Raw genomic sequence first — 14,391 nt, forward strand, 5'->3', positions numbered from 1 at the left:
TATATAAATACATTTGATTTGATTAGAGTGGCGGTGGGGTGGGGTTAGAGCGGCGTTGGGGTGGGTTTAGAGTAGTGGTGGGGTGGGGTTAGAGCGGCGTTGGGGTGGGTTTAGAGTGGTTGTGGGGTGGGGTTAGAGCGGCGTTGGGGTGGGTTTAGAGTAGTGGTGGGGTGGGGTTAGAGCGGCGTTGGGGTGGGTTTAGAGTAGTTGTGGAGTGGGGTTAGAGCGGCGTTGGGGTGGGTTTAGAGTAGTTGTGGGGTGGGGTTAGAGTGGCGTTGGGGTGGGTTTAGAGTAGTTGTGGGGTGGGGTTAGAGCGGCGTTGGGGTGGGTTTAGAGTAGTGGTGGGGTGGGGTTAGAGCGGCGTTGGGGTGGGTTTAGAGTAGTTGTGGGGTGGGGTTAGAGCGGCGTTGGGGTGGGTTTAGAGTAGTGGTGGGGTGGGGTTAGAGCGGCGTTGGGGTGGGTTTAGAGTGGTTGTGGGGTGGGGTTAGAGCGGCGTTGGGGTGGGTTTAGAGTAGTGGTGGGGTGGGGTTAGAGTGGCATTGGGGTGGGTTTAGAGTAGTGGTGGGGTGGGGTTAGAGTGGTTGTGGGGTGGGTTTAGAGTGGTGGTGGGGTGGGGTTAGAGCGGCGTTGGGGTGGGTTTAGAGTGGTAGTGGGGTGGGGTTAGAGCGGCGTTGGGGTGGGTTTAGAGTGGTGGTGGGGTGGGGTTAGAGTGGTTGTGGGGTGGGTTTAGAGTGGTGGTGGGGTGGGGTTAGAGCGGAGTTGGGGTGGGTTTAGAGTGGTGGTGGGGTGGGGTTAGAGCGGCGTTGGGGTGGGTTTAGAGTGGTGGTGAGGTGGGGTTAGAGTGGTGGTGTGGTGGGTATAGCTAACATTTACATTAGTGTTACAGTAGTAATGTTGGAATAGATTTACAGTAGTGTATGACCAGACAGACCAGAGTCAAAGGGTTTGGGGCTTGTGAGAAGGAGGCTCATCGTTTTTATTCAAGTGGTGTCATTGCTTCACCCAGGTCACCTGACCAGGAAGTCACCACACCAAATCATGCACACACAAAAATGAAAACATGAACATAAATGGTTGTTTACTCTCTCAACAAGTTGCTCTTTCCCATTTATTGAAAAGAGAAAGCCCATATCGCTGCATGTATTGACATCAGGAGTGAAAATAGTTTAACAAAACTGTGAAACAAAAATGTTAATTGGGTCAATTTGGTCATTTGTTGAACCAAATTGATATAACATTGTCCTTTGGAGATGGTATGTATTTAACATTTTCATCATTTTCAAATAAACATGGTACATGGTACATGGCATTTGTTCGTCAGACCTAAAAAACATAATTATATTATATTGCAAAGGAAGGATCTTTTTTTAAATTAAAATAAATTAGAGATATTAAGAAAAAGTGACATGGAATCATACAAATAACCCAACAGCCTTCTAGAGTTTATTATGACACAGATAGTTAGTTAGTTGTGCAATATGTGTGTCTTTGTCCCAGTGATAGGAGAACTTGGCACTGTGGACATCTGGACAGATAGAGATCTGGCCAGCACATGGAGATATCGGACACATTAAACCCCAGGCATCAGGAGGATATACAGAATCCAGAACGATCGACCAATAACCATCTCAATCCAGACCAGCCAAGTCATACAGGTACTATTTAAGTGTTTGGCTGCACAGCTTGGAGGTAAACATATCATTTCAAAAGAGCGGGGATAACTCAACAACTAATATAAAGGCTGGCACCAACAATCAATTCGTTTCGTACAATGTATTTGATATCGTTCTTAACAAACATTTGTTGACTCACTCAGCATTAATCCATGCATGTTAATATGGCACATTTCATGGCAGTAACATTGATTGTTTTACTCTCTGGTAAATCATTGTACATCATTACCATGTTGGCATCACCTCACTATGGCATGATCAGTCATTCAAATGCTGGTATGCACTTTATACAAATACAATTATAGAGATGTATTGAATATATGCAATACTGACTCATAATTGCTAAAAATGGCTTTAACATGGACTCTCAACCCTTAATATCCATGTGCATGTCCACCAGCTACACCAAGAAAAGACTAATGTGGTATCTTCGCAAAAATGTAAAATAATGAATTTTCCAGCTATTCCAAATAATGTTCCTCAATAATTGGACAAACCTACGGCAGTTCTGCCAAAATAAATAATTTTGACGTTGTAAATCAGCTGGATTGTGTCTGTGTGGTTTGCCGAAAAAAACGAAACAATTTTTGCTTTGGTTATTTGTATGAAGCTACATGAATCCTTAGAGATGGATACATATTTTATAAGGAAAAAGGTTGGATTTATTTCTCAGATGTAAAATATGCCTACAGGTATAGAAACATTGAAATAGCGTTTCTTAAAGGCACATATTCTAAAATGTGTACAAATAGTAACGCATCGGAGCTGTGGAAAGGCCGTTTTATTCCAAAGGATGAGAACGTACAATATATGAAATAAAGTACTGTATATTTACATGTGTATTCCTGGGGTCATCTGAACATTCTAGAACCTTGGATGTTAATGTTACAATAGTTTTCTTTATTCTCATTCAAGACAGACACAAGCTATGTTTCCATTAACCTGTCCAGGGATTATTTTGTCGATATTTAGAAAGTTCGCATAGAAAATACCGTTTGTGCGACAGTTGTCTGCTCGGGTGCGTTTTCATTGAACTATCTATTCGATAAAAACAGAAGGACGTAATGACGTCACATCAACAAACAAACAAAAACAACTTTTTTCGCATAACCCTAGTGTCGAATAAAAATGTAGTGGTTGAATTGTTTCCATTACCCTTTTAATCAATTTGCTTGTTAATACATTGACGACAGCCTGTATTCCCTCCCACCAATCTCTTTCATGTCTCAGGTAGCCTGCGAAAGCCAGCATGGATAGAATGCAGTAATTGACTAATACTTGCCATATTGTAATAATTCTCATGTGCCAACATATCGACCAAGGTCCTTGCCATGGTGAAACTACTGTAGATCTGATATAATTGGACGGTGAAACTTGCCAGAAAAGCAAGGCGAAGCAATTCAGGCATTCTTGAAAGTCAGGACAGTCCTTTTCCTGAAGAGAAACCATTTTTTTATAGTTGAAAAAATACATTTTGCAAGCAGTTTGCATTTAGAATGAAATGTGTAGTAAAGCTTTATAGTTAACCTACGTGATGACAAAATGATTTGGCAGTTATCATTTATTCGTAAATCACCATTTCCGTCATCATTTGTCACAATGAAGAAAGTTTAGACAAAATAAAAATCCACCCCTGTAGAATGGATACAATTTTTGTCGATCTTTAGACAATTTCTCCAATATTTGCCGTTTCCATTACACGGTCACAAATATTAGTTTTTCAACATTGCTTTTGATTACTAATAAACCTGGGTCAATGGAAATCTAATGGTATCCATGGCAGGTATCCATGGCATTTATCACTTATCAATGTGGGTGACTTAAATGGCACATGTTGTTCTAAATGAATCAATGCCCAGTATTGCATTGCTCCTTCAGAAATCCATCTGGTCCTTTTTCACCCATTGATTGCCATTTGGCTGTCATTGAATTTAAATGACAGCCAGTGATAACATCACTGTATACATCTCAAATGCCTGTCATTGTGTTCGTAGGCTATAGGCGTGTATATATTCTCAGTGGCACAGTTGAAGTTTGGATTACACCTGTCATCAACATTAATATCCTTACAGAATAGCAGTGGTTCCATGGCCTGCTCCTCTATGGCTTGATACAGTGTGTGTGTGTGTGTGTGTGTGTGTGTGTGTGTGTGTGTGTGTGTGTGTGTGTGTGTGTGTGTGTGTGTGTGTGTGTGTGTGTGTGTGTGTGTGTGTGTGTGTGTGTGTGTGTGTGTGTGTGCGTGCGTGCGTGCGTGCGTGCGTGCGTGCGTGCGTGCGTGCGTGCGCGTGCGTGCGTGTGTGCGTGCACACTGAACCCACGCTTCTCTATAGTACAGGAAGTTTCCCTTAGTAAGATGATGCATCTCAATATCCTTTTCCTGGAAAATGAGTACTATTTTTTTTAAATTAATTAATATGTATTGTTTTGTTTGGCAGGTGCATTCGCATTTATGGGATTTATTCTGTGATTTGATTCGGGGAGCAGAACCTGAAGAGGCTATCCATTCAAAACCTGAGACCAAAGGTTATTGTACCATTTTTCTGAATGAAAAAATTAATGGAAAAGCGAATAAACTGTTCAGCCTACACTATACATCATTACTTTTAAGTGGCTAAATAAATAAAGTATATTTTAAATAATTATTATGATTATTTGCTATCAAAATTCATTTCGATTGCAAGGCTATTATTTTTCCCCATTCATCTATATGCATACCAGTTTCACAAAGTACATGCACATAGCAACTTTTTCGAACTGGAAAGCCTTCAAATCCGTCCTTATTCCTTTTCACATCCTCATATTTTACACTGACATTTTCTTGAATTATATTTAAAAAAAATCTGAAATCCAGAAAGAAAACATCTACAGACACAAACCATACATAATAACACAAATCTGCTGTTTAAAAAAAATAACAAAAGAAATAAAATAATTATGGCACACTCATTTGATGACATCTAATGCACATGCTAAGATTGGCAACGATATGTTGGCATGATGTTCTGTGAACAAATCATTTACATTTTTTCCCTAGAATTGCTTATAGAAAATAATACCTGATGTCATTTCATAATTGTATCATCTCTGTCTGCAATGATGCAATGGAGAAAAAGCACTTAACTGCAATCATTTTAAGTTAAGGTGAAACAGGCATGCTCACATAATAAAAATACATATCCTCCTTATAATGCTAAGTGTGCATCATTTGGTACATTGTTACCAAGGTGCTATATCATCTTTGTGAGCCGGCAATAAGAGAATGTATAACAAGATCTGTTGGTTCTGGTTAGTATTTCTCTGATGGGACAATAAGTATCCATGCTTCATGCTTTGAATCTCTCACAAGAAATGAATGTAATAATTCATGTCCAACAAGTTTGCCATTTCTTTCCAACGCTCCTTCCTCTTCAATCAATCCCTGTGAATCGCTTCAATATATTATATCCTTAGACCAACCAAAAGAAACAAAACAAAAGTGCTAAAATGAGATTTGGTTTGGAGCAGCATTGAAGATGCATTGTACTTGTATATAAAAAAGGAAAGCTAGGAGTTGTCTGTGTAGATGAGCCAACCCAGTCTAATGATCTGTTCCAATTCAACGTTTTACCATTTAGGCTAGAACATTGAAATGCAACATGTAGTTCAAAACATTATGTTGCACTTGGCTCAGATAGATTTCCTTCTCTTCATGAGTCGGTGATTGTCTGTGAAGCTGTGGAGGCCTGGGGAGACTGAGCTAATGGGCGAGGGGAAGAAGCTGTTCTTTAGGGTGCTGGGAGAGATCTCCTCGATGCGGTACGACACCGAGTGAAAGTACTGGTGGGGGTTCAACTGGGAACTAAAGGAGTTCTGGTGGGAGAAGGCACAGCCCATCCCTCCGCCCCCTATCCCTCCTCCCATCCCTCCCCCACAGCTACCAAACTCATGTGAGTGGTAGTTCATGCAGGAGCATACAGAAGGCAGGTCGGTGACCTCGGCGCAGTACTGGCCCTGCGTTTCCCTGCGCCTCCTCCTGGCACCTCCTCCTCTCCCCAGAGTCTCCTCCTGGATATGGATGATCATACTGTTTCTGTTCCCCGCCAGCGAGGCCCTCTCCTCGGCATCCCGCCTCTCGTCTTCACTGTTCATGGTCAGGAACCTCAGCACCACCAGGTTGAGGAAGGCTCCTATGACAGTCAGGCCCACCAGGATGTACATAAAGCTGAAGGCCACGTACAGGGGCCTCGCTGCAGGGCCCGGTTCTTCTGCAGAGCCACAAAGTCCCCGAAGCCGATGGTAGTCAGTGTGATGAAGCAGTAGTAGTAGCTCTGGAAAAAGCTCCAGTCCTCGTAGTGGGAGAAGGCGGCTGCCCCGATGCACAGCGTCCCGATGCAGGAGAAGAACCCCACCGTCACCATGTTCTCCATGGAAACGTCGGTGATGCGCATGCCACAGCACTTCTTGATGCGCTTCAGGAGGGACTTGACGAAGGTGTTCATCCTCTCGCCCAGGCTCTGGAACATGACCAGGGTCAGGGGTATCCCCAAGACGGCATAGAACATGCAGAAGGCCTTCCCCGCGTCTGTGCCGGGAGCTGCATGGCCATAACCTGCAGGGAGACAACAGACCACAGTCACCAGGATGTAACATCAATGGTACAGCACCATGGCCATAACCTGCAGGGGAGAGAAGACGGAGACATTGATCAGGACATAACATCTATGGTGCAGCACCATGGTCATAACCTGCAGGGGAGAGAAGACGGAGACATTGATCAGGACATAACATCTATGGTGCAGCACCATGGTCATAACCTGCAGGGGAGAGAAGACGGAGACATTGATCAGGACATAACATCTATGGCGCAGCACCATGGTCATAACCTGCAGGGGAGAGAAGACGGAGACATTGATCAGGACATAACATCTATGGTGCAGCACCATGGTCATAACCTGCAGGGGAGAGAAGACGGAGACATTGATCAGGACATAACATCTATGGTGCAGCACCATGATCATAACCTGCAGGGGAGAGAAGACGGAGACATTGATCAGGACATAACATCTATGGTGCAGCACCATGGTCATAACCTGCAGGGGAGAGAAGACGGAGACATTGATCAGGACATAACATCTATGGTACAGCACCATGGTCATAACCTGCAGGGGAGAGAAGACGGAGACATTGATCAGGACATAACATCTATGGTGCAGCACCATGGTCATAACCTGCAGGGGAGAGAAGACGGAGACATTGATCAGGACATAACATCTATGGTGCAGCACCATGATCATAACCTGCAGGGGAGAGAAGACGGAGACATTGATCAGGACATAACATCTATGGTGCAGCACCATGGTCATAACCTGCAGGGGAGAGAAGACGGAGACATTGATCAGGACATAACATCTATGGTGCAGCACCATGGCCATAACCTGCAGGGGAGAGAAGACGGAGACATTGATCAGGACATAACATCTATGGTGCAGCACCATGGTCATAACCTGCAGGGGAGAGAAGACGGAGACATTGATCAGGACATAACATCTATGGTGCAGCACCATGGTCATAACCTGCAGGGGAGAGAAGACGGAGACATTGATCAGGACATAACATCTATGGTGCAGCACCATGGTCATAACCTGCAGGGGAGAGAAGACGGAGACATTGATCAGGACATAACATCTATGGTACAGCACCATGGTCATAACCTGCAGGGGAGAGAAGACGGAGACATTGATCAGGACATAACATCTATGGTACAGCACCATGGTCATAACCTGCAGGGGAGAGAAGACGGAGACATTGATCAGGACATAACATCTATGGTACAGCACCATGGTCATAACCTGCAGGGGAGAGAAGACGGAGACATTGATCAGGACATAACATCTATGGTGCAGCACCATGGTCATAACCTGCAGGGGAGAGAAGACGGAGACATTGATCAGGACATAACATCTATGGTGCAGCACCATGGTCATAACCTGCAGGGGAGAGAAGACGGAGACATTGATCAGGACATAACATCTATGGTGCAGCACCATGGTCATAACCTGCAGGGGAGAGAAGACGGAGACATCGATCAGGACATAACATCTATGGTACAGCACCATGGCCATAACCTGCAGGGGAGAGAAGACGGAGACATTGATCAGGACATAACATCTATGGTGCAGCACCATGGCCATAACCTGCAGGGGAGAGAAGACGGAGACATTGATCAGGACATAACATCTATGGTGCAGCACCATGGTCATAACTTGAAAGAGAGACAACAAACCAGAAACCGGGACCAGTATTTTACAGCGATGGCTCGATAACTGCCAGGGTTGGGGTCAAATCACTTTTCAATTCAGTACATTCAGAAGGTCAAATAGCCCAATCATTTCCTCAAATGATTGAATTGAAAATAGAACTCAGCCCCACCAAGCCACTTTCCATAAACTTAACTTCCCAGTTTGGCTTCTGGCTTTGTTTACAGATTTGACCCAGTGAAAAATCCCCAAAGCGTCCTGCTGTCCCTCTGCCAACATGGCTATTGAATAAGAGCTAACCCCCACAGATAGGGCCAATTTTGAATAAGAGGGCAACACAGAAATGGGTCCAGTCATTCATCTGAGTCCGCCCAGACGTTATAAGGTTGTCCAATTTAGTGCAACTTTCTATTCCTGTCCTATGAGCTGCAGGGGAGGGTGGGAAACGTAGGAGTTATCGGATGAGGAAGGAGTTGTACATGAGCCAATAATGCTTTTAGGATAAGTAGACTTTATGTTTAGGCCTGTAGGTTCTTACACACACACACACGCACACACGCACACACACACTCGCACACACGCACACACACACACACACATAAATCCAAGGGTGCTGTTCTAAATGCAACCTGTGGTGATAACTAAAGAGGAAACAATAGTGTTTTGTTGACCCTCCAGATATGGAATATGATTAGATACAGTACAGTATATGAATGGTTTTGAGTATGAAAGGCCATGCTGGAAATATGTTACATTTGTGTAATATATGTCTGCTGTATCTGGCTCAGATACTGTATCTAGGCCTAACTCACTGTAACCAAATAACACCCACCATTTGTATACATACAGAAACAAATGTTTTGACAAAGATGCATTACGCTCCTATTTTTCACAGACCCATTTGTAACCTGAACTAGTCCATTGACCTCTGTGTTTCTGGACTATTGATTTCATACATTCCCTGATGGGTGTCCACCCACTCAAGCACATGAGGAATTATTATTTTTATAGACCCAGGACTTGATCTATCTGATTTGCAGCAAGCAGAGAATGGAATTGTAGGTGCATATAAAGTGTGCTCCCGTGACCCTATATGCTTTACCCGTGGAATTCAAGTGTTAAACTTCTTGATGAAAATCAAAGATGGACCATGGGTCAATAGTTGATCTGACTGCATTTGATAAACTCCCGCAGCTTCTCTGGACTAGATTGGGTATTGGGTAAACTTATTTAACAAACAAATAGAAGGATAAACTGGTTCGAATATCTATGGTACCTAACATACAGTACCAGTCAAAAGTTTGGACACACCTACTCATTCAAGGGTTTTTCTTTATTTTTACTATTTTCTACATTGTGGAATAATAGTGAAGACGTCAAAACTATAAAATATCACATATGGAATCATGAAGCAAGCAAAAAAGTGTTGAACAAATCCAAATATATTAGAGATTCTTCAACGTAGCCACCCTTTGCCAGCTTTGCACACTCTTGGCATTCTCTCAACCAGCTTCATGCTGGCTCAATGAACAGGTGTGCCTTGTTCATTTGTGGATTTTCTGTCCTTTTTAATGTGTTTGAGCCAATCAGTTGTGTTGTGACAAGGTAGGGGTGGTATACAGAAGATAGCCCTATTTGGTAAAAGACCAAGTCCATATTATGGCAAGAACAGCTCAAATAAGCAAAGAGAAACAACAGTCAATACAGAACATTTCAAGAACTCTGAAAGTTTCTTCAAGTGCAGTCACAAAAACCATCAAGCGCTATGGTGAAACTGGCTCTCATGAGGACCGCAACAGGAAAGGAAGACCCAGAGTTACCTCTACTGCACAGGATAAATTCATTAGAGTTACCTGCCTTAGAAATTGCAATAGTAACAGACACATCACAACATCAACTGTTTAGAGGAGACTGTGTGAATCAGGCCTTGATGGTCAAATTTCTGCAAAGAAATCACTACTAAAGGACACTAATAAGAAGAAGAGATTTGCTTGGGCCAAGAAAAACAAATAATGAACATTAGACCGGTGGAAATCTGCCATTTTGGTCTGATGAGTCCAAATTTGACATTTTTGGTTCCAACTGGTGTGTCTTTGTGAGACGCAGAGTAGGTGAACAGATGATCTCTGCATGTGTGGTTCCCACCGTGAAGCATGGAGGAGGAGGTATGATGGTGTCGGGGTGATTTGCTGGTGACATTGTCAGTGATATATTTAGGACTCAAGGCACACTTAACCAGCATGGCTACCACAGCATTCTGCAGCAATACGCCATCCCATCTGGTTTTGCATAGTGGGACTATGATTTGTTTTTCAACAGGACAATGACCCAACACACCTCCAGGCCGTGTAAGAGCTATTTGACCAAGAAGGAGAGTGTTGCTGCATCAGATGACCCGGCCTCCACAATCACCCAACCTCAACCCGATGGTTTGGGATGAGTTGGACTGCAGAGTGAAGGAAAAGCAGTAAATAAGTGCTCAGCATATGCGGGAACTCCTTCAAGACTGTTGGGAAAGCATTCAAGGTGACTACCTCAGAAGGCTGGTTGAGAGAATGCCAAGAGTGTGCAAAGCTGTCATCAAGGCAAAGGGTGGCTACTTTTAAGAAAATATAAAATATATTTTGATTCGTTTAACACTTTGTTGGTTGCTACATGATTCCATATGTGTTATTTCATAGTTTTGATGTCTTCACTATTATTCTGCAATGTAGAAAATAGTCAAATTAAGAAAAACCCTTGAATGAGTAGGTGTGTCCATACTTTTGACTGGTACTGTAGATATACACACCCCTTTGCTATGATACTTCATATTGAGCTCAGGTGCATCCAATTTCCTTTGATCATCCTTGAGATTTCACTACAACTTGATTGGAGTCCACCTGTGGCCAATTCAATTGTTTGGACATGATCTAGAAAGAAACACACCTGTCTATACTGTATACGGTCCCACCGTTGACAGTGCATGTCAGAGCAGAAACTATACCATGAAGTCCAAGGAACTGTCTGTAGATCTCCAAGAAATTGTGATGAGGCATATATTTGGGGAAGGGCATAAAACAACTTATAGAGTGTTGAACATTTCCAAAAGCACAGGGGTCTCCATCATTGGGAAATTGACAAAATATGGATCTACCCAGACTCTGCCTAAAGCTGGCCGTCCGACCAAACTGTTTGACCATTGTCATGACATTGGCCTGGGGGTAGGTTTGTGACAGTCATAAATACCTCTTCCCCCCTTTTTCCTCTCTCTACCCTACTGATGTGAAATGTAGAATGTATGCACACATGACTGTAAGTCGCTTTGGATAAAAGCGTCTGCTAAATGGCATATATTATTATTATTATTATAAATGTGAAAACCCCTTGGTTACCATAAAGATTCTGGGAACATCAGAAGGTGGGGGGAAATGAACTATATTCTGGTAATCCGACCAATTGAACATATGTGGTGGTACTTAATGAATATGATGTCAGTTCGGTCGTCATCTGAGACATTCTCCTCAATGATAGGATGACAAACTCTACAGTGGGAAGTCTACACATCAGAGTTATTGGATTCACATGGATTTGTTGTTCAATATAAATGTTTGAATATAAAACTATTGGTGAAGAGATTAAAATTAATTTTAGCTTCCAAATGAGAGATTTGTTCATAAGGTTAGGGCTCTGCTCAATCAGTGGCCCGCCCCTGTGAAGAGACATGGGTGATAAAACTTTTCAGACACACCCTTCTCGCTCCACTATATAAAGTCTTGACGAAAATGTAACCTCCTGTTCCAAGTACGTGAGGTCTGCAGCCTCTGCGTTAAAAGGACTAACATGTCAACTACAGACTACAACTACTACCTCAGCGTGAGCTTTGGTTGCGAATGGTATGCACTTTGAACTCTTATTCACTACAGAAGTGATACCTCCTAGCCGTTGAGTTAGCAACAGCATCTGCAAACGCGGGCTAGGAAAGAACAGACAGAGTATCCCATCTACCACACAACGATGTTACTACAAAGTATGCAATTAACCACCAGAGACATTCTTCAAAGGACTCGGTTGGGCAACACGGCCTTCCATCTATCACCAACATACTGAAGCGCAGCTCAGAGTAAATATTTATTGCATTTTCCTTTTCCAATATTTACGATAGCACAGCTTCTCCCATTTGTTCCTCAGTCTTCCCGCTCTTTTACTCAAACCCAGCCCCTTTTCTTTTGTGTAACCAGCTGTCATATCTGTTCCGCCCGCTAGGGACGTTTTCCTTTATGACATAATTTGTAATCAAGGTATAATTCATTCTGTGTATATGTAATTCTGTGTGATTAGTTAGGTATTTAGTAAATAAATAATTAAACCCAATTTTGTATTGCTGATTCAACTTGTTAGCCAGGGTTCGTGAAGATAGCCAAGAATTTACAACTTTCAGATGAGACTGAATTAAGGGGACGATTAAATATTGACTGCTATTGATATAAAATATTACTAGGTCTTTAAGAGTTTATTTGGAAGATAACAGCTCTATAAATATTATTTCATGGTGCCCCGACTCTAGTTAATTACATTTACATGATTAGCTCAATCAGGTAATATTAAATACGGAGAAAGGATTTTATAGAATAGCATGTCATATCACTTAATCCAGCATAGCCAAAGACACGACACCAGGTAAGAAGAACCTTGGTCAGGGAGATGACCAAGAACCCAATGACAACTCTGACAGAACTACAGAGTTCCTTGGCTAAGATGGGTGAACCTGCCAGAAGGACTACAGTCTCTACAGCACTTCAACAATCCAACAATTTATGGGAGAGTGGCCAGACAGAAGCCACTCCTGAGAAAAAGTCACATGATATCATGCCTTGAGTTTGCAAAAAGGCACGTGAAAGACTCTGAGAGCATAAGAGCATAAGGCAAAAGATGGTGTGGTCTGATGAGACAAAATTGTAACTCTTTGGCCTGAATGCAAAGCGCTATGTCAGCAACAGGGACTGGGAGAGGATAGAGGGAACAATGAATTGAGCCAAACGGCAATTTTCCCTGATGAGAACCTGCTTCAGAGTGCAAATGACCTTAGACTGGGCATGCAAAGATGTACGTTCAAAGAGGACAATGACCCCAAGCATACAACCAAAGCAATGCTGAAATGGCTTCCGAACAAGATTGTGCAAGTCCATGAGTGGCCCAGCCAAAGCCCAGACTTGAATCCCATTGAAAATCTGTGGAAAGACTTGAATATTGCTGTTCACCACAGCTCCCCATCTAATTTAACAGAGCTTGAGAAAATCTGCAAGGAACAATGGGAGAAAATCCCCAAATCCAGATGTGAAAAGTTGATACAGACGTACCCAGGTTGACTCAAAGCTGTAATCGCCGCCAAAAGTGCTTCTACAAAGTATTGACTCTTAAATGTAAATGTAAATGTGTGAATACTTGTTTAAATGAGATATTTCTGTATAAAAGTTACAATTCATTTTCAAAAAAATTCTAAAAACACATTTTCACTTTATCATTATGGGGTATTGTGTGTAGATGGGTGAGAAATATTAGATATTTAATCCGTTTTGAATTAGTAAACAACAATGTGGAATAAGTCAAGGGGTATGAATACTTTCTGAAGGCACTGTATTTATGATTATGTGTATCGTTCTGCGAGGTGAAAAGTTTAGCACTATGAATGTATCCAGAAATGTTAGGCTGACTAATAGTGCAACGGTAGCTATGACTGTGCCCTCATTCATATCTTTATTTATTCATGTTTCTGCCCCAGTCCTCTCAGTGATACAGTAGCCCTGCGGTATTCATAAAATGAATGAACTGCATTATTAACCCAGAGCCTGGTCTACTGACTACATGTTCTGTCTGAACAAATGAAACACAGTTATTCTGTCAGACTGATTCTCATTTTCCTCCTCAAAGTTTCTTAAAAAGTGTCTACTTCATGTTGGTTGGTAGTGTGTTATAGTACCTCTCCCTCTTTTTTAGTTTTTGCCCGTTATCTCTCTCTTTCTGTCTCTTCTCTCTCTCTTTCTGTCTCTTGCTCTCTCTCCCACTGCATTTACATATTTAATGGTGGTGCACAGCTTGACAATGTTTCTCCAAGCAGCCACCCGAGTTGGATAGCTAACTTGAATCTGATGACAGAAAGGTGCAAATCAAAATCTCACATTGTCAGTAGGAATTCGTCTTGTTCCGTTTTGCACCAAATCAATGAACCTCCACAGCTCTTTCTATTTCTCAGACAAAGAGATGTCTGACAGTGTTGTCTGTGTGTGAGCGGAGGGAGAAGTTGAACATCTGCCAACTAGGATTTAGATCAGTTACAGTGTATGGGGGTGTTTTGTTTATGGTGTCTTTATGCTGATAGTAGAATTGTGATACAGTATGCATTAAAATACATTTAGGGCCCCAATGACAACACTGATGTTGTTTTCTCAAAACGACCATATTAATCAGTTTGACAGCATCTACTTTACACCTCTGTTACTTAC

General features: G+C 42.3%; 1 protein-coding gene across 1 annotated transcript in view; it reads right to left on the reverse strand.

Moving 5' to 3' along the window:
• Positions 1-967: 967 nt before the first annotated feature.
• The window catches only part of LOC124012993 (potassium channel subfamily K member 9-like), a 46,602-nt gene continuing 33,178 nt past the window's right edge, over positions 968-14,391 (reverse strand). The window contains 2 exon segments of the mRNA XM_046327097.1: positions 968-5,899; positions 5,902-6,261. Of these exon segments, the coding sequence (XP_046183053.1) occupies positions 5,340-5,899; positions 5,902-6,261 (920 nt within the window). The 3' untranslated portion in view covers positions 968-5,339.

Source organism: Oncorhynchus gorbuscha, linkage group LG24, assembly GCF_021184085.1.
Source record: "Oncorhynchus gorbuscha isolate QuinsamMale2020 ecotype Even-year linkage group LG24, OgorEven_v1.0, whole genome shotgun sequence".
Taxonomy (NCBI): Eukaryota; Metazoa; Chordata; class Actinopteri; order Salmoniformes; family Salmonidae; genus Oncorhynchus; species Oncorhynchus gorbuscha.